The following is a 27,027-nucleotide window of genomic DNA, read 5'->3' as shown; positions in this document are numbered from 1 at the left end:
CAAACGCAGGGCCCGATTTGGATTATTTTTGCGGGGTTCCTTATGAGCACGGCATTTGGAAATAAACTTTTAAACAAGCTTTAAATGATACTGAACTTGAAATGTTCTTCCATCGCTTTAAAATTACTTTCTCTCGATAGAGAAATATGTATATGTGAAAAAGTTTTAAAATTACTTTCTCTCGATAGAGAAATGTGTATATGTGAAAAAGTTTTAAAATTACTTTCTCTCGATAAAGAAATATGTATATGTGAAAAAGTTTTAAAATTACTTTCTCTCGATAGAGAAATATGTATATGTGAAAAAGTTTTAAAATTACTTTCTCTCGATAGAGAAATGTGTATATGTGAGAAAGTTTTAAAATTGATTTCTCTTGATAGAGAAATGTGTATATGTGAGAAAGCTTTAAAATTACTTTTCTCTATGGAGAAATGCGTACATGCGAGAAAGCTTTAAAATTACTTTCTCTCGATAGAGAAATGTGTATATGTGAGAAAGCTTTCAAATTACTTTCTCTCGATAGAGAAATGTGTATATATGAGAAAGCTTTCAAATTACTTTCTCTCGATAGAGAAATGTGTATATGTGAGAAAGCTTTCAAATTACTTTCTCTCGATAGAGAAATGTGTATATGTGAGAAAGCTTTCAAATTACTTCTCTCTATGGAGCAATGCGTATATGTGAGAAAGCTTGCCAGTAGCTTCCCGTAGGTCGGTAGATCTTACCGAGATGTTCCAGGGTTCTTCCTCCACCAATTATACCAGCCGCCATGTATAGCTATCATGAGCTGAAAATGGGGTCAAGGGTTATAGGTAACGCGAATACGTTTGACGGGTGGTTGGGTTTGATATATATATAAAATATGAGAACTACTATAGTTGTGGTATGTGTTTGCGCTAGTGTATGAGAAGGTACTTCGTACAAAACAAGATAGGGGAAATATTAGACAAAAGTCTTGCATTTCGTACATTTTACTTTGTACCCATTGCTAGGATACTGCGTTATAAGAGATTTAATCTCAAGATTCATTAATTAACGAAATAATGAAACCTGAATGTAGATAGATAGATAGATAGATAGATAGATAGATAGATAGATGTAAAGCATGCTCAGAAATACAAGTGAGCAGAGAATATAAAAATATTTTAGACTGTTTATATTGTAGATCATAATAGATGGGACTAAAAATTGTGTCATTATTATTACTACCAAAATGCATGGAGAACTGTGTTACTGCATATGGCCAATACAGGCCTTCCTACCTTTTTTAGGGACTACTGTCAAAGCTGTTCAGGACTGACTAGACTTCATTTTATTTGCAAATAGTATGTGCGCAAAAACAACTCGTTCTCATTTTCTCCAAGTTTTATACAAAATCCACTTATAGCCACTAAATTGATTTTTCATAACTGTCAGCGGCATTTCATATTCATAGATCCTCTGTATTGCTGTACACTGCATCAAAGTCTGTGGACAAAAATGTATGGAATTGTTTTAATTATAAGTTACTTTTTCACACACTTACTGTTAAATGTTGCAGGATATCTAACCGAAAGAAATGGGACATCACTATTACTATTTCAGCCATTCTCTTCACAATCAGAGTACCATCCTAAACCCAGTTATACTGAATTATGCATTATTAATAGCCCTTAAACCCAAAACAACAACAATAACAACATATTCCGTTAGTATCACCGAAGTAGTATAGTGTTTGCGAATTGTAACGCACTCGATCACTATTAAGTGCTATTTAAAATTGCATACGCTCCACTTCTTGCATCTTTGCTACTCACTGATCCGTCACTCTACTGTTACAAAACAATACATTGTTACACACAAATGATCGAGCTTGCCAGAAACTCTTATATGCTAGATACTACAATGGAGGAAACAAATGATTACATACAAATATTGTGAAATTTATTAAATGTTTATAATGAATACCAACAAATATTCAACATATACATTGTTGTATCTCCTTAATAGCGGTCTATCTCACTGTATTGTTTTATATATCTCATTAACTTTGTACAAAGTGTATAATTTGCTTTTTCAACAATGTTTTGATCTATTAATTTTTTTCGTTACATCTGTTATCTGATTAATTTGTATTAATTTTCAAGATTTTAAACGTTGTTCTTTACATTTAGCAACGCTGAAAACATTACACCCGTGTATGTATAGCGAAGCATCAAAGGAAATCAAAGAACATGTTTTAATTGTATACCAAGTTCAGCTGATACATATTTACTAGACTCCATTCAAGTCTTTTCCTATAAAATGTTTCGAAACAAAATCGGTGCTAAAATGAGACTATGTACGACCAATACTGATCGACAGGGTTTTTTGGTTGATACAGAAAACCCCTACTATGACATGAAGGATTCCATCAAGTTCTATGACACTAGTTACTATAATGAGTGTAATACATATGTTCTACAACGAATGAAAACAAAATTTTCTTGATTTTTAAAGACGAGTTAAATTAAATGGTAGTCCAGTTATAAAGTTTTGTGAGTTACGGTGAAAACCATATTCATTCACAACAAAGTGGGGAAAAGATCTGTAAGGGAATAAATAAGTTTGTGATTAAAGATAGTTTACAATTTATAATGTACAAAATATTCCGTATTTAATGATAAGAAAAATTACCAAGAAATATATTTACTCAGTTCTTACAATCATGTGATTTATTATATCAGAATAATTATGTATGTGTGCTGGTTTTAACGTGACATTATTGGCTATATATTGGTGATGAAAAGGAAGCTAGCTGCTTTTCCCCCGGAAACACCGAGGCAGCCGACCTTGACTGGCTTGGACGGGTATCTATCCTACGACCCTTGGATTACGAGTCCGACTCTCTACCAACCTAAATAACGTAGCTCTCCAACGTCAGCTTTATTGAAGCGGTGTGTTTATATATAACAAGAATGTTTGGTTGACAACATGAATGCATTTCCATGCAGACACGTTAATACTCTGAAGCCGATGTGATACTCAAGCCTCATTGAAAAAAAAATTCCTTTAGTCTTGGTTCAAAATATACACTTTCTATTTTGATTTTGTTGGGAAAATATGAATCACTTCAAACACAGGTTCTATTACTTTTTCTTTTTTACCTTTTCGTTTTGTCGTTAATGTAAACAGATCCAAAAGAGCGGATTTTAATCTCTGAATTCGTTGATCACAACCGTTTGTACCGTCACCTAGATATTCTGACCTCATTTTCAAACATGTAAACATATCACAGTAATTGGAAAAAGCTTGTTCGAAAATTGCGACAAATATCCCTCAAATACATACAATGTAAATTAGTGGACAGAAGATTGCAGTCCATCATGAACAGAGAGCCGTGGACTTGCAAACCAACGGTCGCGGATTAGAAATCCACCAAGGTCAGGCCTGGTAGGCTGCTTCGTTGTGGCCTTGGATAAACACTTAGTTACGATTTTCTTAGCATCATGTAGCCACCAATGTGATACAAGTGCTGTAAAAGAATCTACCTTTTCTTTATTATTGATTTGCATGTGGAAACATTGTTGAACATTGTTGAAAATGGGCCAATATTTGACCAGTACCTTGCAATCTATTATCATTTGTGCTTCTTAAATAAAGTCAGGTTCAAAGGTTCTCTTCGTAAAAGTTGCTGATTTTTATGTTATAAATGTATGTATTGCCTTTTTTATTTATGAAAGAAATACTCGGTGACTTATGCATTATGTTGCCTCTGTTGAAAACACTGAGAATCAGCCTTATTTGGCAGATCGTCTTTGAATTTGTTACATCTTTGGTATGATTTTTTCTCTCTTTTTTGAATGGTATCAAACCATAATTTAAACTCATTCTATGTAAAAACAAGTTTGAGATTTTTTTTATGTTGTATTAGCTGATATGCCGATAATATTCTCTCTTTAATGATCTGGCCGAAAAAGCAAGGAATTCTATTTTTGTAATTATCATTATTACCCAAATACGCACTTTTTTTTAATAATCATACGGAACTATTGATAGATGTCATTCAGTTCATATTCTTATTTACCTGTTTTTATTACTTTAGAAGCCTTTGCAAGCTCTGTGTTAAATATAATGCCCGAGGATGAACAAAAGTATACAGCTGACAATGAACTCGAAAGCCAATATACTGCGAACTATATAGATTAAATACAACAAATCTTTGTATATCGTAAAGATGCTGTGGTCAGTCAACTTAAAAAGTCTATCGCGTTGGTAGGTATTGTCATGGTTTTCACAAGCATTTTATTCATTGTTTTTACTACTGCTATTAGCATCTCCTTTTATTTTTAAATCAAATGACGCTGTGAAACTACCCGGTAGAATCAATAGATTTATTTTTACCTTTGGTACTGTTGTATGCAGAGGGTTTTTTTCGGGTTTAATGTTGCTCATTTTGCATGCATTGAAATTATGCGTTCGACTAAGGTTTTTAACTCGTTGCGGCGTCATTTCGTGAGGAGTTAAGAATTTACCCTACGTAGACATCTTTACTACTAAGTGTGCTTTTAAAAAGTTGTGCGCTGAGGGTGGAATGTTTATTATTTTGATGATTTACCAAAATGTTCATACAATCAACACTCCAGCACCCATTGCAATTACAATCAACATGTGTTCATATTTGCTTAATCATCAGAAATCTGATAGACATTATTCAATTTTGGCTGTTTTGATTTTTACAGTTTGACAGATTTTATGGGTAAATTTGATAATGAGGTGAGTAGAAGTGTATAGACTACAAACGTCATCTAGGATATTTAAAATCTGAATAACCAAGCCGTGTTCTCTCATTCTTACATTGAAGTAATCAAGTGTCTTACCCCTGCAATTTTCATCCGTAATACGTCCTTGACATTTCTTGTCTACATTCTTCATCATCTCTATTAGTATCAAATATAATTGATACGTTGCCTGCTGTAAATACTGGACAGTTATTTATTGTTTCTCCAATAATTTATCCTTCTTCAGTACAAGCTATACTATATGATCATATTTAAGAGTGAAACATCTGATACTGTTGATACTTTTTTTAAAGTGCTGACCGAATAGGTCCTTATTTGTGTTTCAATCCAATTATTAAAACAGTTTTCTTCAAGATAGTGTGTTCTTGATATTTCAAGATAGTAAAATATAGGTTCGTGCATAAGATACGTTTCTAACTACTAATTGTAAGCAATACTTGGCAGTTTAACTTTTATGCAATTAAAAAGTCAATATAAAATTCATGTTATCTGATAGGTGCATGAAAACCTTGACAACAACCTGTATACGCCTGCCGTCTTATATTTATTTGAATCTACGAAATTATTGCGACATAATTTTAATTTAGAAGAAAAAAAACAAAACAAGATGGAACATATTCTACTGTTGACTGACGTCCAAGGCAAACTTGGAAAAACTCCTTTTCCTTTGACTACTCGGTGTGAAAAAATTTCTCCCAATGCGAATATAGTTTCCTTCTTCAAGTTGCAATTATATCACCTACATTAACACCTAAGTCAATACTATCAGGATACGCCAAATTCTCAACAATGCAAAAAATCATAAAGCACACTATATCACGGAATTTGCTTTTTTCTTCCAAAAACTTCTTTTTAATATAATTAATTTTCCTTCATACTTCACCCAATCTAACGCCCAATGAAAAAAAAACCTTTCTGCCGATTACCGTCTTTAATTTTGTATTGAATGTCTCTGTGTCTTCGGTTATTCATAAAATCATAAAGCACACTATATCACGGAATTAGCTTTTTTCTTCCAAAAACTTCTTTTTAATATAATTAATTTTCCTTCATACTTCACCCAGTCTAACGCCCAATGAAAAAAAAAAAATTTCTGCTGATTACCGTCTTTAATTTTGTATTGAATGTCTCTGTGTTTTCGGTTATTTCATCTCTGTGTTAATTCAACAACATAACGTGATTATTTCTATGCTCTTCAATTCTGAATGCATCTGTTTACGTTGGAATATTTTGTACCTAACATTTGACATCTTTTCTCATTTGTTTCATCATTTTATCTATTTCTCAATAATGTATTGTCCTATACTGATTTTATTAAGAATTGTATTATCTCAGTTTACCTTTGCATCTTCAACAGATTGTTCAATTTCAGTATATAACTGATAAAATTCAGCGAATGAACATGTTTTACTGTTTTACTCTTATCACTCAAATCTGTAAAAAGTTATAATTAAATCTTAAAGTCTTCTACCGTACTTTCATTAACATTGATGCTTTTGTAATGCTTGATATCTTTGGTTATCTCTGTTGAATCATTCTTCTCGACCCCTGATAAGGAATAAGAGTTATCTGTTATCTTATTGTTCCAGTTCGTGTTAAGATCATTTGGATACTTTTAAGTGCCTTGATCATTCTTCTTCAATTAATTTTAGTTCGATTTAAAATCTCTCTCTAATTATTCCAGCTGTGATTATACAGTTTATTAGTTTTCAAAGAATTATTGTTTAGTTTTGCAAATTGCAAATTATCTGTTTCACTGGATATCCTCTATTCATTTGGTTATTAATATTGTTGAAAATAAGGCATTCGTACGTCTACTCTTTCTCTTACATAATGCAATGTTTTTGCTGTGCTATACAAAGCGGTGGATGTTTGCGTGAACAATTCCGATAGATCTAATGTATTTGTTATGTTCTCGTTAGTCTGTTTGTCACAACAGACAGTACAGTCTGAGGTCGATTTTGAATTTGCGTTGTATTATTTATATTTGGATATTAAATCCTCGTCTCAGCTGTAACCTTGATGTACTAGCATTTGCAGCTCCATTAACTTTTTAGTAATGTCTGATACTGTCGAAGTAAACAGTGTAAAATATGTTGTTTTTTTTACTGTGAGGAAACATAGTCAGGATATTTTTCATCTTTACGGCCGTGATTTTAACTCTCTTGTTGGGTAAGGGTTACGTAAGGTTTACGACACGGCGCTAAAGGTGTGAGGCTAACAGCGGATGGCCGGCTACGAGTTTATTCAGTTGAGTCGGCTAGTCGCATGGCCGGCTACGAGTTTATTCAGTTGAGGCGGCTCAGTTGAGTCGGCTAGTCGTATGGCCGGCTATGAGTTTATTCAGTTGAGTCGGCTAGTCGCTTCAAAGGAATAAGCTCTTTGTGTAGCAAAGAAGGCCAGATTTCTGCATTCACAGTTATATGTGAAAGGTTTTTGTCAAGCGCCGCTGACCATCAAATGATGCGTACCAGCCAGTCGGAATTAGAGGAATCTAGAAATCTACCAGTAGGATGAGATAATGTCTTAGACAGACAAAAAGGCAATGAAATATCTAGCCATATCTGTCTAAAATTACCGTAAACAGTGGTTTCCTAACGTTTGGAAAGAACGGAGGATACAATGAAGTATCAAAAAGAATTCTGGGGGGAAAGGCCGCTCCGAGCGAGAGTTTCCTCAGGCAGGAATAATTCAGCTTCTTGGCACAGAGTCTGTACAACGTCCAGGTTCCGCATGCATAGAGCAGGGTGGCAACACATTCTCTTCGCAGACCTTAAATTTTGTTTGCGCTCCCACACATTCGCACGTGGGGGCCATGGGTTGCCGAGTGGTCTAAAAAAGCGCTCTCCGTTACGGATCACTGCCATCTCACCTCTGTCTGTGTCGGTTCGAGTCTCGAATTCAGCCAATGTGCCGGTATGTGAGAAAGCTTGCCAAGTAGCTTCTCGTGGGTCGGTGGTTCTTTCCGGGGTTTTCTCGGGTTCTTCCTCCACCATTAATACTGGCCGCCATGTATAGTATATCGTATGCTGAAAAATGGCGTTAAACCCCACAACAACAACAACACATTCGCACGTAGTCTGCCAAAGGCCATATTTGCCCTGCCTGACTCTACTGTTGACTGGGTATGGAACTAGCCATTATGGAACTAGCATGATAAATTTCTCTGGCCAACCAAATTTTGCCATGATCTTCCAAAGGCCTCAATGGCTGACACAGGCAAAGGCTTTTGTAAGGTCATATGAATGTCAAGTATAGGTTGGAGTTCTCTTCTGGCATTTCTCCTTGAGAGATGCAGACACCAGGTATATGGTTATCGTCCATTCCTGAAGCCACGCTGACTTAGGCATGAGCCCTTGATCAACGTGATGCACAAGACTAATCAACAGAATTCTGGCAAGCACTGTGTTGGCTATTGACAGCAAAGAGATGCCCCGATGGTTGTCGCACAAATGTCAACTGCCTTTCTGCTTGTACAAGTAGATTATGAACGCATTCTTGTACTCTAAGGGTATAGTTCCCTGAGTCCACATTGACTGGAAGAATTCAGTAAGTTTCTTTGCCTCCAGCTTTGTAACTACTGCTGGTATAGCATCTGCTCCATGTGCTTAGCCATTGGACAGTAGATGAATTATTTTCACAGTTACAGACCGTGTTGGAGGAACCAGCAAGTGTTATTTTGATTTCCACTTGGGGCAGTCGATCCGTTATTTCCTCGCCGATAGAGGTCTGTTGATTGACGATGCTGTTGAAGTGCTCTGTCCATCTTTGAAGTATGTTCTCTATATCTTTAGCTGCCGTTTAAAGTTTTGCTTTCGCTATGAACCAAATTCCTGAGCTCACTAGAGGCAGAGCTGACCATGCTCAGTAGTTCACATTTAGTGAATTCTGAACCACCTCGGTTATTTCGGTGGGACACAATTATGCCTCGGATGTATGTCGTCGTACTTTGTTTGCTGGAGATTTCTCCACCAAAACAGAAATCCAATCAATTCGTATCACTTCAACCTTTTCTACGATTTGACTGACTTTAGGATTCACCGAGAAATTACGAATGAAACAAATAGCTCTATCATTTGTAACATCTCGGTAAACCCTTGTGTCGTAAATAGCCAAAATAATCAGAATGACAGCTACTGACATACAATCGAGGTGTGATCTGTATATCTGAACTTGTAATTGCAAATTTATTGAAGAACATTTAAAGGAATTTTGTCGTTTTATACCCCGAGGGATGAACCATTTTTTTTACATGTAGGATACTCTATTCATTTTATAAAATGTGTAATAGGTACAGTATTTAGTCATTACAATGTATCTTTTTGTGTATTCAGTTATATGATGGCAACTGAACTGCTAGAATTGAATTTCATTATTACACTCATAAGCAGTTAGACCGATAAATTAGTCCCACGCCTATTAATATATTGACTGGTTGATATCGCCTATTCATTAAACTTGCAAAAATCTACAGACAATCTTGTCTGCACACATCGGTGTACATTTTATACATTTACTGGTAATTCTCGCGGCTGTTGAGCTACCGTCGGCTGAAGGGTTATTTTGGCGATATATACATACCATTTATCGGATAAAATCCTGTGTTTTGCAACTTGTAAATGTACGTAGAATAGCACAACCTTCGACCCTGTTGCCATTTTATAAATTTAGCGCTTGATATGGCTGTTACCAAATACTGGTAAGTGTCTAAACTGTACTCAGATGATTTCCGGAAAGTTCTGCATGCAGCAAAATTGAAAAAAGAAATGTAACAAACAGGTGATATCATACCCACATAACGTCCATCAGTATCAACACAGATTTGGGGATTTGATTTATTAAGAAGAGTGTTATTTGTCTTGTATGTGTTACATACTGTAGTGTTATTGCCTTAAAGACGCAATCAGTCACCTGTTTATGAATGCAGTATTACAAATTCCGGCTTCAAGCTATGCAAGTCGGCAAATTCTATCATCTTCACTGGCCAATGTTCCGATACGATAACCCTATCTACACCTTGGCGGATCGAACAAATGTATTGGTGCTTTGTCCTAGCGACATTTATTGGATTTCATGCGTTGCCTCCCTTAATATGTAATGCCAACTAACCAACAGCGTGGTGCATTGTATGGTGATGGGGGGATTGACCTACAAAAAATATAATTTGGAAGTTTAACATCAAAAGTATGAATATGTACCAGAGGGAATCCATTACAGGTGTAAGTGAAATTTATTTGTGCAAACACAGACCGGCACTGGAAAAATTGCTTATTTATCAGTCGATTCAAGTTGCGTGCTTCCTTTGTCTCGATCATGTAGGAACAGTGTTCAAATTCGAACAACATCATTTTTATTGGATGTGGTGGCATGCCGCCGCATCCAATGAAATTCACAGACCCAAAGCACAGAAATATCTGCTCGGTACTCCAAGGTATAGGTAGGGTTATCACATCGGAACCTTGGCTAGCGAAGATGCAAATTCTATATACTTTACATAATATATGGAATGAAAACATCACAGATTAGCTTTGCAAAACCAAAGCCATCTTGGGAAAGTAGAAAACCCTCATGTTGAACAAATCGTACATATAAGGTGGTATTGTAACGTTTGCGTACAGGCCACATATACGCGTCTCATCCATACCTCCTGAAGGGTGAACCTCGACCATGTGCATAACGCGTCTCATGCATACCACCTTAAGGGTGATCCTAGACCAGTGTGCATAGCATGCCATTGTCCACCGGTAGTGGAACATGTTCTCCTCGAGTGCATCGACTTCCACACTGTAACACAAGTTTTTTATGTAAACTCAGTAAAGTGACATAAGATGACGTACTTGCAGATAATATTTTAGACAATTTGAAGGAATGTGGCTTATATAAGCTTTGACTTTATATTTTACGGATTTTATGTCTTATGTGCCATTCTATAATTTACATTTTGAAATTACCCTTTAATCAGTATCGTATAGATAGTATTGTGTTGACGTTCCGTAAACCCTGCACATACATTTACTCATACATGATACAAGAATAAACTCAAGTCATGAATTGTGTCGACAAATCAGACTTAGAGTGTGTATGACTGACATTATGTGTTCTTTATATTTCATACACGACGAGCGTTTTCCTTGTTCCTTGCGTTTGTAGTCTTGCTGAGCTGAAAATATCCCCCGTTCTCCAAACGGTACGAGAGTTTGTATATTTATTTTATAAGCATTCATGTGAGCAACATTGCGAAAATCTTACTGCTTAATTAAGTTCTCAATCTTTAATATAATTATTTCAACTGAAATTTTTATTGGCATTTGCTAAATAATCAGATATAGATATATTTGGACGGAACGGTATTTAGGCACCAATTATTACTCGAAGGTCGCTGTCAGTAATGGCCACCGCTCATTCCAAACTTCCATGTCAATTTTAGTTGCCATTCGGACCAAATCGTCTATTACGAAACAATGATTAACCGATAAGTCACGAATGCATGAAACCGTTTTTTCATTAGCAACTTTTGGGCGAATCCAGTCGTAAAAATAACAGAAGTTTTTATTATATCTCATTTTGGTAGATACATTTCCGGCGAACAAAATGTATGAATTTTCTGCCAAATTTCTATGCCGACACACATCTAAGCATAATAGCTAACGTGGTCTGAATGAGCCAAGGACATTTATTTATGCTGACACCTTCTTCAAACTTCGGGTGCTCGAGAGACCACAGCCTATAAACATGGCCCATCTTAGTAAATAACTGAATTACAGTACTCTTTCCCCCCATGATGCACCTCTCCGACGTAAAGCTACCAACTAATCACAAAAGTTCATATGGAAGATTTTTTCAAACTAGTAGTTTTACTAGTAACGTCAGTATTTTGCGAATAACATCAAAGGTTATCCAGTCAAGACTAAGACTTTGAAGTTAATGTTCTCTGATACTGTCTTGCCAGCAAACGATTTGCTTCTACAAAGAGAAGCAACGGAGTACCAGTTTTGGTTCTTTGTGGCATGGAAAAGGCCGAGTGTATGACAGAATAAAGATCTGAAACTGGTTTCTGTTCGCTGTATTCATCATTACTCACCTCGACTTGAGGGTGTTCATTAGCAAAGCAGCGCGCTGTCCTCTAAGCCAACTATGGAATGTCGTTTGTTTATTATGAATAATAAATGGCAATTTGATGTTAGCTGATAAGAACAGTGCTAATTTTATTCTCCCATTTATGTTTAAATCCTACATCGCCAAGGGTCAAATAAGGTCGATTCCAGTGAGTAGAAATCTATGCATTTATCAGTCTAAAACTGATACAGTTGTTCAGGCATATCACTTCCCCTGTTTTCTGTTACCGTGTAATTTAACACTAAAATTTTTACTTTGTATTGCTGAATTCGATTTTATCAGAATGTAACACATTTTGATGTATCAATATGATGAATATTTACAGAGCCTAATTTTTGTTCTTTTAGAGAAAGTGCACCAATTGCTGTGCATGGGAACAAGTTTAACTGTAATCTCTCTCTCTCTCTCTCTCTCTCTCTCTCTCTCTCTCTCTCTCTCTCCGTTGTACTGCTTGTCGTGCTTCCTTACTTACGTTGCATACCTACTATTTAGCCAGTGTCCACTTGGAAACGTATATCGAGTTTCATAAAAATCGCATAACTAAGTGCGCATCTAAAAAGAAATATGACATATATAGAATAAAAGAAAAGAATGAAAGACATTTTATATGTATTCTAAGAAAGAATATGTCCAGGAAATACTTTCTTTCACTGAGTAGGTCACTTACGTGCGTGAAAAACCTGTCTTGTGATGACGTATAATAAATTATTTAATCTATGCTAAGTAAGGTGAAAAGGTCCTGAGTGTGTCCAAGATCAGTGTGAAATGACCTTAGTCTAAACCCATACGAAATGAAAATAAAACAATAAATTAGATATTTATCTATGGAAAGGTGAGTGAGAAGTAACAATCTGGCATATCACGTGTACTCCGGCTGCAATTTCATCATTGGTCAGATGTGATAGTATTCACTGAAATTGTGCGTGTATATAGTAAATATAAATATCAATCGAGATCTACATTCAGTCCAAATTTGGATTAGTGATACTCGGGTTCTATAATTAGTTTACTTGGTGTTTACTTTTATCAGTGTTCGCATATCTGAGCTATTTAAATGATTTGTTGAGAACTGACAATTGTCACAAATAATCCCCTCCTATTTACTCCGAGAAATGTGGGCCTTTCTTTAGCTGGTCTCCAATGACATCCCGAATGGCATATGGTGATCCGTGGTATCCCGCATGGCATATATACGGTGATCATTGGCGTCCCGAATGGTATATGGTAATCCAACTAAAAATGTATTAATGCAAACATCGTAAAAATAGCTCACAAAAATTCCTCTTACACCAATCTTTAATAATTCCATGTCATTCTTTCCTCTATTAACGCCAGCGTATGCACGTGTCTCTCGTCCTATAATGGTCAAAGCATTCGAAATCGTAAAATTGCCGCATTTATCCCAGGTTTCTCCTTGGAGTGGTGCGCAGACTCCAATCTTCCAAATATTTCTCGTCATTTGCTCTTTTAGGAGATTGAACTAAGTATTCGTTTTTGTTTTTATTAATAGTTCTCATATTCGTATTTTTCGTAAAGGATATTTCAGCAATTATTGTCCGTAAAAATAATGATTTTCTATGACGACACTGATTGCGTTCGCAGGTTCGAGGTCCTCAAGATGCATGTCGATAGCTGCCATTCGAACTACTTCGGTTATGTACGAAACAAAGATTGACCGAGATGACACATATGATCGTAACATAGCCAGAACTTCTGGTCCCTCCCCCCCCCCAAAGCAAAACTTAATTATGGGCATGCCACCAATTTTTTTTAAAAAAAAGCTATTTAATGGGGATTTTGGGCGCCAACTGCCCTTCCTTTACATTTAAAGGTCTGCAATTGCACACATGTCTTTACACAGTATTGTTCATGTACTTAAACCATTTTAAGTATACATCGGTCGTTATGGATGAGGAACTTCAATTGTACAACGATGTATGCAGTGCGGCAGTTTATAGTGATGTCTAGCATTGGGGCATCATGCTGCAGACACGTAGCATCATGTTCCACCCAGTCACATTATCATGACACCAGGCCGACCAGTCCTAATACTAAACTTGTAATGCTGAGCGTTTAGCGAGGCGGTTGTTAGAACAGTTTTTATAAGTCTTTGGTATGACTCAACCAGGGTTCAAACCCGCGATCTCCCGCATCTGAGGCGTACGCTCTAACCACTAGGAAAGTGTATGTCAATGTACTGGACCTATCCAATGTTTGGCGAAGCTTTATAAACTAACAAACGAACAAAAATCGTTCTAATGAGATTGTATTAAATGTTTACCTATTTACGATTAACATAATTTATGTTGTGCTAGTCCGTGAATTAGCGGATTTGACAACATAAATAATTGTAATGATTCGCTAGAGTGAATTGTCCAAAAAAATTGTCACTGCGGTCAATATATACCGATTAGACTATGACCAAGAAATTTTACCGCCATTTTGTTACTTCCTTGTTCTAATGGTAAACATGGTTACCTACCACGCAGAACTATCAGGCTAAAATCCCACAAACTGCTTATGCATTTTTTTCTTCTTAAATTTTGTTTGAATGTGCTTTTTTTATTTTGAAGTAGAAAGAGAATTATGTTACTGCTGATATTTTCTGTGCGAATATGCAACACAACAAGGGGCCCCGAGTGGCCGAGTGGTCTAAAGCGCTCTCCGTTACGGATTATTGCCATCTCACCTCTGTCTGCGTGGGTTCGAGTCTCGGATTCGGCCAATGTGGGTATGTGAGAAAGCTCGTGGGTCGGTGGTTCTTTCCAGGGTTTTCCTGGGTTCTTCCTCCATCATTAATACTGGCCACCATGTATAGCCTATCGTGTGCTGAAAAATGGCGTTAAACCACACAACAACAAGAACAACAGCAACACAACAAAGAGACCATAAGCTGTAAGCTGCTGACATTGTCGCGCGGCATACCGTAATAATTCTGCTATTTCATTGTTGTATACATAGTGCTAGCCATTACGTTGGCGCATACAATTCATACTGAATAACATATATACTTTTTTCTCGAGGGTGTAAACCTCAAGTATTTTCACCCATCTCGAGGAAATATATACGTTATTTTCTCGATTCAAGCAAATATCCGCTACGCAATATAGGCACTTCTGGATCAAGCATATATTGGCAATGTGATATAGGTACTAGCGAATCAAGCGTACTAGCGAATCAAGCATAGGGTTATGTGATATATGAAATAGCGAATCAAGCAAATATCCGCTAAGTAATATAGGTACTAGCGAATCAAGCGTACTGGTGAATCAAGAAAATATCCGCGAAATAATATAGGTACAAGCGAATCAAGTATATAACCGCTATGTAATATAGATACTAGCAAATCAAATATATATCCACTATGTAATATAGGTACAAGCGAATCAAGTATATATCCGCTATGTAATATAGATACTAGCAAATCAAATATATATCCACGATGTAATATATATACTAGCGGTGCTTATAAGCAGGGAGGACAAGGGGGGGGGGGGGAATATAACCCCGCGGCCGAACAACACTTTTTAATTTTAATTTTATGAAAGAGAAATTTTGTTTGAACAAGAATTTGGAGAGGCCCGTGATCGCCCGCTACGGCCCTGCTTATAAGTCATTGTAATTGGTAGAAATTGTTGTGCTTACTAAAGTCGTATGATGCACCTTATGCACAAAACTGCATACGTGTTTTGTTCCGAGTCGGCGGAAATAACGTGTTTGACATGGCGTAGGGATAAGTCGAGGCCGTCAGCCCAAGACGTAGTCATGGGCCACTTCAAGCGTGATCTGTCCACCAACTAAGTACACTATACGAATACGGTTTTTGCATTTATTACATACCACTTTGTAGGCTTTCTAAATATTTGTTGATTTACTGTATGAACGAAATTCAAAACGAACCGGGATTTATAAAAGTTCAATTCACTTCGTCCCAAAATATCAAGAAGTCATAAGTAGTTTGAATCTGGGTATATGATGCGGAAATACGGATTGAACAGCTGTATCGAACGCATGAAAGATCAAAGGGTATGTAATAAAAATCAATATCAAAGTGAGTAAAACAGGAAAGATCGCTCTGAGTATGAAAGGCCGTAGAAGTAACGACAGGAAGAAGAATGCGAGACAGGTTGTTAATATACTAGGACAGTAAAAGTACAAGTTCTAGTATATGTGAGTTCGTCTAACAACCTTTTATTAACTCATGGTCGGATGGAACCTTCTCTCTCTGTTAGCATGCCAACGGCTTACAACCTTCTTTTAACTCATGGTCGGATCGAACCCTCCCTCTCTGTTAGCATGCCAACGGCTTACAACCTTCTATTAACTCATGGTCGGATCGAACCTTCCCTCTCTATTAGCATCCCAATATTCTATTCAGTCGTGGCTGGATCGAACTTTCCCGTTTTCTTATCATGCTAACGCTGACTCACCATCCCGGGGAAAGCCACAGTAACCTTATTGATCTCACGTGACTTCGTTAAATTATTGGATTAAATATTTGTTCTATTTGAACATACGTTTTAGCTAATTGAGACAACAGACTGGCTGTTTGATCCTCTGTAGATGAGCATGTAAGTGAACTTTGTAAAAACTAATTAAAGCAGATGACAAACTACAGTATCAGGAGAGGCAATCACGCAGAGGAAATTTAGTTTTATTTGACTTTGTGGAACTCAGATATAAACTTTGCACCATACGAAGACTAAAATTAAATGTTACATCAGAAACGAGCTGTAAACTGACGATGCGGAGATATTTGTTGTATGGGCCGACCGATGGAACATTAACAAACCCTCCATTACCAACGACCATCCAGTTTACCAGATTCAAAGATAAAGAGCTAGCATTTTGAAAATACAGCAAATAGAGCAAAGACAACAAAACGAGGCTAGAGTAGACATTAAAAACGACCAATCAGACAATACCGAAGCTACCACTATAGATCATATGACCATAGTCATTGGCGAATAAGTGAGGACATTTCTATGAAAATTAAAAAAAATTGAAATTTACAGCAGCCATTTCTTGAGCACAGCATCAAGAAGAGAAAGAGACTGTACCTAAAGTTTACAAGCTGATAAAAAATTTAAAAAGTTTATTGCTGCTATGAAAATACCAATAAAACAAGAAAATATCTAAGTAGACGCTGAATAAGGATTCTGTCGAGGTCCACTAACTCACGACCACCTCTGTCTGCGTGGGTTCGAGTCTCGGATTCGGCTGATGTGGTATGTTGGACAGCTTGCCAGTAGCTTCTCGTGGGTCGGTAGTTCTTTCTGGGGTTTTCCCGGGTTTTTCTTCCACCATTAATACTGGCCGCCATGTATAGCCTATCGTGTGCTGAAAAATGGCGTTAAACCCTACAACAACAACAACAACAACTAACTCACGATGATCAGTATCCCAAAACTAGTGTATGTATTTAGGTATTTATTTAGATAGCTTGTTTTCTCAAGGTTATTTATATTATCGTTTGGAATATATCTGGATTTTAAAGGCATATCTACTAATATGATATTATTGGTTCTGTAGAAACATGGACTAATAATGAGTTTGAAATTATTTTAATGGGCTGAAAGAATTTTGCTACAATAATGAATAATGATGTAAATGGGATACGAAATTTAGGTCGTTTATTAACTGTTGTACGAAATTCTTTAGCAGAACTTTGAACATTATATGGGCATAGTCTCTGTAGTAATGGTCTATAGAGGATGTTAACCATGTTATGCACTGGGTTCACCTTTGACATTGTTTCTTGACCGATAGATTTCTCGCCCAAAACTCCTCCATACATTCTGAAGAAGAAAGAACCCAACTGAGGTGAGTGAAAATTGCTGACGTAAAAGCTAAGTACCCGGATTGCAAGTTTCATATTGGTGGGGATTGTAGTGTCGACGCCGTTTGTGAACCTGATTTTATTGAGTTTGATGACTCTTTTGAAGTATTTGATAACTTAAATTTATGTTGTAGATACACCATCGTCCAATAGGATTAATAGAGATAAGAGTTGTAACCCATCGTGATCCTTAGCTATTTAATTGAATATCAACATGTTTACGTGTTGTTAATGACCGTATTGGCGGTGGTAGAGGTACAGGCAATTGTACACAAATTATGGAACGACAATTTATTTTGTTTGGTCAGATTGTGCTTTAATGAAGTTATTTTACATTTCCTAATGATACTCTCAAATGTATCAGTGAGAATGTTCGTGTGATTTTGATTTTTAACGTAGCTTTAACAATTTTTCAGTCAGATCACTACGATGTCTGCAATGCGGCAGTTTATAGTTTTTATTGTAGGAGTTGAATTCTGTGCATTTGTTAAGGCACCTCCTCATTCATTTCGTAAATGTATACAACAGGGTATACATTCATGATATATTTAAGATATGCTCATCATTATGGAATAAGGGGGGGGGGGAGGGAGAGAAGGGACAGAAAGCAAATAGGTATGTGTACAAATACAAGTTTGAATAACATATATAATATATAAGAACGGATATATAGATCCTAAATGAGAAACGAAAGTAGTTCCAAAGCGACATCGCCACTGTGGCGATATAAATTTTCTCTCACTGATAGACCACTCCAGTGGACTAAGTAGTCAGATCGTCCACCTCGGATGCGGGAGGTCGCGAGTTCTAACCCCGGCCGAGTCATACCAAAGACTTACAAAAATGGTACTAGCAGCTGCCTCACTTGGCGCTCAGCATTAGGAGACTAGTGTTAAGACTGGTCGGCCTAGTGTCAGGATGATGTGACTTGTTTAGACATGATGCTACATGTATGCGGTATGATGCCCAGTGCTCGACAAATATAAACTGCCACACTGCAGATATGACTACACTTATTAAAAATGCATTAAATATTTTAAAAATAAAAACAAAAAAGCAATTAGTATAAGTATAGAAAATTAAACAAAGGAAGTTTGTGTAGAAAATAGAACAGATTGGAACAATACATGCTAACCAGAATATAAATTTAATCGAGGCTATGGTGAGTGTGTTGTATTAGGTTTAAAGTTTTCAACTAACTTGGAAAACAATTACAACTCTTGATTATCCATCTAAACTTCGTGAAATTGAGAACCTGGTAATTCAGTGGAGCAAGAGGTTTTTAACTCCATTTGAAAGAATAACTGATAAAACGTCTATCACTATCTGAATTCTTTTTGGGTTGACGCCTTTGAATCATATTTAGAGCTAACTAGATCATTCAAAATGGTCACAGCTGAACATGTATTTAGAAACACATATATGTTTTATTACTTGTATTATAATAGATGGAAAAAGTGTGTATTACAAATTGTGGTTCACGAAAGACATTAGATTTGTGGATGTTTTAATTTTTTAATGGTAATGGTTCCTGGATAAGTTTTTATAATGTTAAAAATAGATTTTCTATTAAGATTAATTTCATAGATTTGCAAGGCGTATTTGCAGCTATAAAGTCGTATACAAAATAAACTTAGTATTAATTATAACTCAAATCTGCTACAATCCTTTATAAATGTTGTTGTATATACCGTTATAAGAAATAAATGAGGATACAGAAGTATATATGAAGAACTGATTGAAAACAATGATGTACCAACATCTAAAAGAAAACAGAATTTTATATTTAGATAACTAGAACATATAAACATGGCAAGGCCACACAAATCCATTTTTGAATGCGGAAAAAAAATCTTCAGGTTAAACTGAAAATCATCAAAAAGATCTCTTTAAAGATGTTTCGCTCTGAAGTCGGTCGATTACGATCGCTCTGTAATATTTCTACACTATCCCAACCCAACAAAGCTCTTGGTATCAATTTTGCTAAGATATATCTTAACCAAAATTTTTAAAATCTGGTTATCTTTTTTATAAAATCAGTCTTTACTTCGACAAAATGCACAATCTGTAATATTGTGTACGAGCTAAAAAGAATTTAAAATTTGCTCTCCTAAATTATTGTAACATTTCGGAGCTTCTCTTTATCGGTGTAGTAATGCGGCGATTGACACACGCTACTCCGACATGAATCATGGAGAATCGGAAACACGAGTACAGTTTCATGGAGTGATGACAAACACCATGCCATTCAACAACGTTTACGTGAAGAGTTTCGTGGTTTTTCATTTCCTTGTTTTAGACGTTTATGCTTCATCCTTGTGAACTTGATAGTGCTTTGCAAGCATTGGTGCGAACGTTACAAATTGTTGCCAACAATTTGGGATTCAATAAAACTGTAGGATCACATAGTAAATTATATAATGTACAACAAAATCAATCCGCTTACCTAGGTTTGGTGCATCTTATGAAAATGCTAACAGAATGATGTACGAGATCTGAAATAGGTTTAATTTATTCCATTCCGAAAGGTTATCAGGATGAAGATATTAAATACTGTAATTCCTAGAAATGCCAAAATAAAATATGACATTAAAAGGAAATCGCAGTTGCAATTAGTATATACACTGGAGAAAAACGACAATAAAACATTTTCAAATTTTCTCAGAAATAAAGGAATTTAACCACGAGAAAAATTTCAGGAGAAGGAAATTTTCATTATTTTCTGATGTTTTACATCCGAAATATAGACGACTTTTCATACACTAATGTATGTCATTAGACTATTTAGTATGATACTATTGGGAGGGGATGAAATCAGAACAACTATTTTTGATTGAAAGTTTCGTAAAGCAGTCAGTATTGATGTCAAGGCACTTTGTCGTGGCTGGTAAATCAATTGGTTAGTGATTATATGGCTTCTGATTTTTGTCGTGACTGGTAAATCAGCTGATATTGATGGCATGACATCTGGATTTATCGTCACTGGTAAATCAGCTGGTATTGATGGCATGACACCTGGATTTATCGTCACTGGTAAATCAGCTGGTATTGAAGGCATGACGTCTGGATTTATTGTTATATCAGCTATTATTGATGGTATGGCGTCTGAATTTTGTCGTGGCTGGCGAAACATAATATTCACGGCATGGCGTCTAAATTTGTAAAGGAGACCGAGGTTTAACCCATGTCGATTCGCTTATATAATGCCGTGTTTGGTGCTTTATATTTCCCAAAAAGACTCATAAACATCTATAATCATTCCGTCAAACAAAAAGGGGAATAAAAATACTCAAAATACATATGAAAATATTAGTTTATTGTCAATATTTGGTAAAGTATTTATATTAATTTTAAGTAAGAAATTATTCTCGTGGTCTGAATGAAACAATACACTTGTTGATGAACAATCCTGCTTTAAACAAGGTTATGGTACAACGTTTTTCTTTTCACAAACATGTCTGAATGTAAATTGGAAAATTAAATCGTAGATTTTATAGCACATTTGTAGATTCTGAAGAAGCATTTGAATAACGAAATTCGTTTTATGGTGTAAATTTTAAAACACTTAAAATAAGCACTAAAATAATAAATATGTTAAAGGCATAAAGATAATAAATCCTGTATAAAACCTATAAATGGTTTAAGCAATAATTTCAATTGCTCATTGGGTATTCATCAAGGTTCTGTTCTTTCATCCTTGCTCTTTTCGTTATTTGCATCTACAATTTACAAAGTGTCCTGTCAAATATAGCCTTTGTGTGTTGATAACCTGTTCAAACCTTTAAGTTTAATGCATGTAACTTATGTATATTTGTTAAACACCGATAGAAATGCAAAGATTGCTAAATAAGCTTAAATCGTAACGCAATGCATAGTGATTAAAAGTTAATGTAAAAAATGCATGCTGAAGTTGGAAAACTATCCCATCAGCAAAGATATTTGAAAGACTTTAGATATTTGTATTCTCCCTATTTTATCTGCTGGGACTGAAATCAGGGACATTATTCAAGACCCTGCTACAATCGGAACGTTGCTATGTCAATTCCGTCAAATCGAGAGATAAAGTTTGATGTAGAGATATGAATACTCTTAAATTGTATGGGTCTGGTGTTCTCTCAGTTCCGTCAAATCGAGAGATAAAGTTTGATGTAGAGATATGAATACTATTAAATTGTATGGGTCTGGTGTTCTCTTCTACTGGAGGTCAAAACACATGGTGCGATACAAAATGCCGACAATGTTTCGATTGTAATTTTGTCTTCCGCCGCCAGTTCACGAAGGCGGAGAATTATCCGACGTTTCTTTCTCGACATGGTGGAAGAGGCCGAGGATGTAGCGACTAGCCCCAGTTATTGTGACAATTCTCGCAATCCACTGTAAATGCACCCAGAAAGTTTCAAAATATACAGTTAGGTAGTTGTTTTGTTATATGACAGTTTAGAACGTAAATGGTCTGACTCAAACAGTTCCAAGTTTGGGTTCGTGAAGTTAAACGTACTTTATGCCTGTAGGAATCGAGAAGCTTAGTGCGAATAAGATGTAGACAATTAAGAAGGTTTTTTTTTCTGAATTTATTTAAACAAAAATGCGTTGATATTGAATACAAACATTATGCAGTTTAGTAAATGAATTATGTATGATCTTCATAAAGATCCATATTAAGACACAATTGAAGAAAAATCAAGGTACATACGTTTTATTTCGAAAAGATGATACTATCTTTGAGTATAATTGTATTTCTTAATATGAAAAAAATTTACATTTTGTGATAGTGACGTTGAGACAGATTATCAGTGTCTTTGTGTCTGTAAAACAATAGAACTGAAGTGTCAGCTTTTTGACCTACATTTTCTTACATGTATCCATTTACAAATTTATTTTTATGCAATTAATCCTATCAAGACTCCCCTAGAGTGCCAGATGTAGGACAACAGATACGAGTCGCCGTGACTGAGCCCCTTCTTACTTGATAACTATTAGGTTATTATTGTGTATACTCGGTTGTGATATGGGCTTAAAACTTACATTAATCGACGAAAGATGCATATTTCATATTTCTCTGTCTGTCTGTCTGTCTGTCTGTCTGTCTGTCTCTCTCTCTCTCTCTCTCTCTCTCTCTCTCTATATATATATATATATATATATATATATATATATATATATATATATATATATATATATATATATATATATATATTCTCAAACATACGTATGGACAACGGTGTGAGAATAAAATAGAGAATCTACTGTGTGATATAAGTATATACCAGATGCATGATTTTACAGTGTGCATACTACTGTTAATTCACTATTTTTCGTGGTGTACCAATTTTTGCAGATCTCAAGGTTGTGCGAATGACGCATTTAAAGATACAACGAATAAGTATCCTTTTGTGGTGGTAAGGGGAGCACATATTCACCAATCAACCAATTTAAGTACGAACAAATATTTCATTTTCTCCAAACCACTAAACTGATATCCAGGAAACTCAACGATTTCACAATAATCCGAATGTGGCAACAACAATCATTAGGGAGAAATGTTCCAAGGGAACCATTAGTTCCTTGTTAATAATTTATATTTAAGCATATACATTTTTAAAATTTCTTTTTATGCCGCACATACAGACCGTTTGATCAAGCCACGCTGAATATTTAAATCGTGACTACAAGCGGGAACAATAATGAGTAGCAATACCAAGGCAACATAGAAATGGAATTGCTTTTAAGGCACTTGGTTCCTTTTATGTCATGGAAATTCATACATCAAATTTAAGTAAATAACTTTTCATGCAAGGAAAACAAAGAAAATTAATTTTGTTTTAACATAGGATTTATCAAGATAGTTGATCATATGAAGATACAAACATCAAGTCTCAGTCTTTCGGAAAAAAGAGATGTGAACACTGAAGGGACAAGTAGACTAATTGGCAGTAATTATATTTATACCGTCACGCCCATATTTATTTGGGACAGAACGGTGATTCCTGAGACCGATTTTCCTCTAAAATGTTTTGTTCGATTCACCTGCGAAAAACAAAATGGTGTCTCTTTTCAATAAGACTCCTGAACCTTCTTTCCGGTGGCTGATGTACGCATGTCCTTCCGAACGGAGAGAGATTTCATTGTAGAGGAGAGCTCTGACTTCCGGTACGCTTTCCAGTCCACACTCACCTGTAAACCTTCCTGAAGTTCTTCGTCCGTCGGGTAAGGGCACAGCTGTATAAAATAAAGTATAACGTATTAGTTGAAAATTGCACGACTACACTGAGGTGTATGTGTGTGTTTGTGTTTGTGTGTATAACAATACATTGCATTCAGTCTAAGTAAAAGAGTGCGTGATGTCATTTTGGATTTTTAACGTAGCTTCAACAATGTTTCAGTCATATAATCGCTACAATGCCTGCAGTGTGGCAGTTTATAGTGATGACTAGCACTAGGGCACCATACCGCAGACATGTGGCAACATGTCCCACCCCGTCACATTATTCTGAGACCAGGCCGACCAGTCCTAACACAACCCTCTAAATGCTGAGCGCCAAGCGAGGCAGATGCTGATACCATTATTCTAAGTCTATGTTATGACTCAGACAGGGTTTGAACCCGCGACCTCCCGTATCTGAAGCGGACGCTCTAACCACTTAGGCCCCCGAAGAGGTCCAAAGGTAAAAATGGCAACAACACTTACAGTGCATCCATTCTAAGTAAAAGAGGGCAATAACTGATACAAAAATGAAAGGAACAATAAGATATGTCAATATGTTCATCTTTAAACGATGATTTTAATATGTACTATATGTTTCGAAGCAATCCATACAGAAAACACAAGATTCGATATGACACTGCATTCAACTTCAAGACAAAAGGGCAATAACTCTAACATAAATTGCAGGAGCAACATGGTTGTCTAGAGGCACGTGATCGGTTGATTATCGTACTATTTATCAGATTTCATGAAAAACTGAGCAACTAGCGGCGCTAACGAGTGTGTCTCATACACTGCATTAAGTTACAAAACAAAAGGCCAAGAACTATATTAAAAAGATTGAGGGATTAAAGTCAGTTGTCAAAATGCGCATCTTCAGGTGATGATAATAGTATAACCATATAATCACAATTTACAAGTGGTCTAATTCTGTCCCATACATAGTCGGAGGAGCAAAATAAACTGGACCTCCCTCTCGGTTCTTCCAGAAACCTCTTTTTGTAAACTGGCGATTGTCAAATTCATTCTCAAATTTACAAGTGGTTTAGCACTCTTAAAAAATATCTAGTGACTTTATATGACTTCGCAATATTTACGTCAAGTTCTGATCCTAACTGGGCGATAATGTTTGAGATGATGAAACAATGAGTGTGGATTTTGCTTCGAATTTCGGCCTCAGTTCTTTGTTAAATTTAGAACTGCATTCGTTGAAAATGTCATATTTATGGAGTCCTGAGTATGTCCTGGGAATGAGTATTAATGGAGTAAAATTTAAATGTTACATTCATGTGGTCTAGAGCATATACGAAGCATGCGCATTAATGGAGTAAATTTTTATAATTCGTGGAATACTTAGTATTATATGCGAATGCTGATGAGTGAAATTGTAATTTCCCTGATCGTTCAGCTTATAAATACACTAAAATTTAAATTCAAACGAAAATAATTAACTGTCAACCATAGTTAATAATTTTAGTCACCGGTGTCAATATTTGCACTCAATACTTCTATCAAGCGAAATGCTTCTTCCTTCCAAAATATGTTGACGACCCAGAAGAAATAGTATGATAAATTCTCTCTTTCGCTCTTACATATTAACAAAAACGATCGAAAAATTAAATTTGTAATCTAGCACAGGTCAACTACTTGATGATATACTAAGAATAACACTAATTAGTGACACTATTTAAACCTGACTATTATTTGACTATCTGCCTTTAACCCTATAATTTGACATCTGCCTTTAACCCTATAATTCGACTATCTGCCTTTAACCCTATAATGCGACTATTAGCCATGTTTCTAACTATCTGATGCGTGAAATCAATCTTCTTTTTTCGAGAAACATTCACCATTTGCGTCAGATGCATCGAGAGAACTGGAGACATATAACCTTGAAAATTAACCCTCAGTTTTATTGCTGTACCTTTGCTTTCACTAAGGTATAATTGCTTTTCACTAAGGTATAATTGCTTTTCACTAAGGTATAATTGCTTTTAATTAAGGATTAATTACTTTTCGCTAATGTTGAATTGCGTAGCACTAAGTAATATTACCTTTGACTAAGGCTTTTCATTAGGTATAATTGTTCTTCACTAAGGTTTAATTGCTTTTCACTAAGGTTGAATTGCTTTTCACTAAGGTATTATTGCTTTTCACTAAGGTATTATTGCGTTTCACTAAGGTTTAATTGCGTTTCACTAAGGTTGAATTGCTTTTCACTAAGGTATTTTTGCTTTCCACTAAGGTATTATTGCTTTTCACTAAGGTTTAATTGCGTTTCACTAAGGTGTAATTGCTTTTCCTAAGGTATTATTGCTTTTCACTAAGGTGTAATTGCTATCACTATGGTTTTATTGATTTTCACTAAGGTATTGTTCTTGATCTGGTTTTCACTACTTTTAATCAATGTAGACGATCTTATATATTAATTCCACTGTATAAATTTAACGTAAATTTAATGATAGAACGATGGTGTAATTTGGTAAAATTACAGGGAAACGCTGAAAGGGAAAACAAATTTACTTCATAAATCGGCACTAACAGCTCTGGCAAAAAAAGACTACTTAGTTTCTCATATATCCAATACATTCGAAGGGAAACTATACTTCTTCAGTTTAAAATGTAAGGTTTTTATTTGGTCTTATGTGTAGAATAAAATTGCTTTTTCATTTATTTGACCAATTGGCAAATTTCTGTTCGTTACTTTTTGACCCACCGTAACACCAAGTTACAATCATTGGTTAATTACAGATATAACGATTTTTCATCAGATCCCCGTGATGAGGAATTGAGCCAGGTCTAGAAACACTTTCAGCCTGTACAAAATATGTTGTCGATGGATGTATGGAATTTTTTAAGCTGATATAAAGAAACGGTGGAGCATAGTCAATACGTCAATTAAAGAATTATTTTTGTTACTGACCTCTTGTCTCATTTTCCTGATCAGACTCTCCGAGGCATGTTCTATGTATAACTGCTTGTTAATGAGGATACAGTCGGCACCGCTACTGACAACACAAAAACTAGGCTGCTCACCCAGAATCAAGTCCGCCATACCCTGAAACAAGGAAAATACAGTCATTATTAGAGGGGCTCGGTATTAT

General features: G+C 35.7%; 1 protein-coding gene and 1 long non-coding RNA gene across 2 annotated transcripts in view; one reads left to right on the top strand and one right to left on the bottom strand.

Annotated features, from left to right (window-relative positions):
- Positions 1–27,027, top strand: part of LOC149804160 (uncharacterized) — a 56,452-nt gene that overhangs the window by 14,809 nt on the left and 14,616 nt on the right. The gene's annotated exons all lie outside the window — the stretch shown is intronic.
- Positions 22,938–27,027, bottom strand: part of LOC149804159 (uncharacterized) — a 35,163-nt gene continuing 31,073 nt past the window's right edge. The window contains exons 15-16 of the mRNA XM_089954132.1: positions 26,847–26,981; positions 22,938–23,934 (exon numbers count right to left, since the gene is read on the bottom strand). Of these exons, the coding sequence (XP_089810258.1) occupies positions 23,770–23,934; positions 26,847–26,981 (300 nt within the window). The 3' untranslated portion in view covers positions 22,938–23,769. The remainder of the gene's footprint in view (positions 23,935–26,846; positions 26,982–27,027) is intronic.

The sequence above is a fragment of the Sinohyriopsis cumingii genome, chromosome 3 (assembly GCF_028554795.1).
Source record: "Sinohyriopsis cumingii isolate HCF-2022 chromosome 3, ASM2855479v2, whole genome shotgun sequence".
In the NCBI taxonomy this organism is placed as follows: Eukaryota; Metazoa; Mollusca; class Bivalvia; order Unionida; family Unionidae; genus Sinohyriopsis; species Sinohyriopsis cumingii.
The sequence above is the reverse complement of the archived record's forward strand: the minus strand, read 5'-3'. Positions and strand labels throughout refer to the sequence as shown.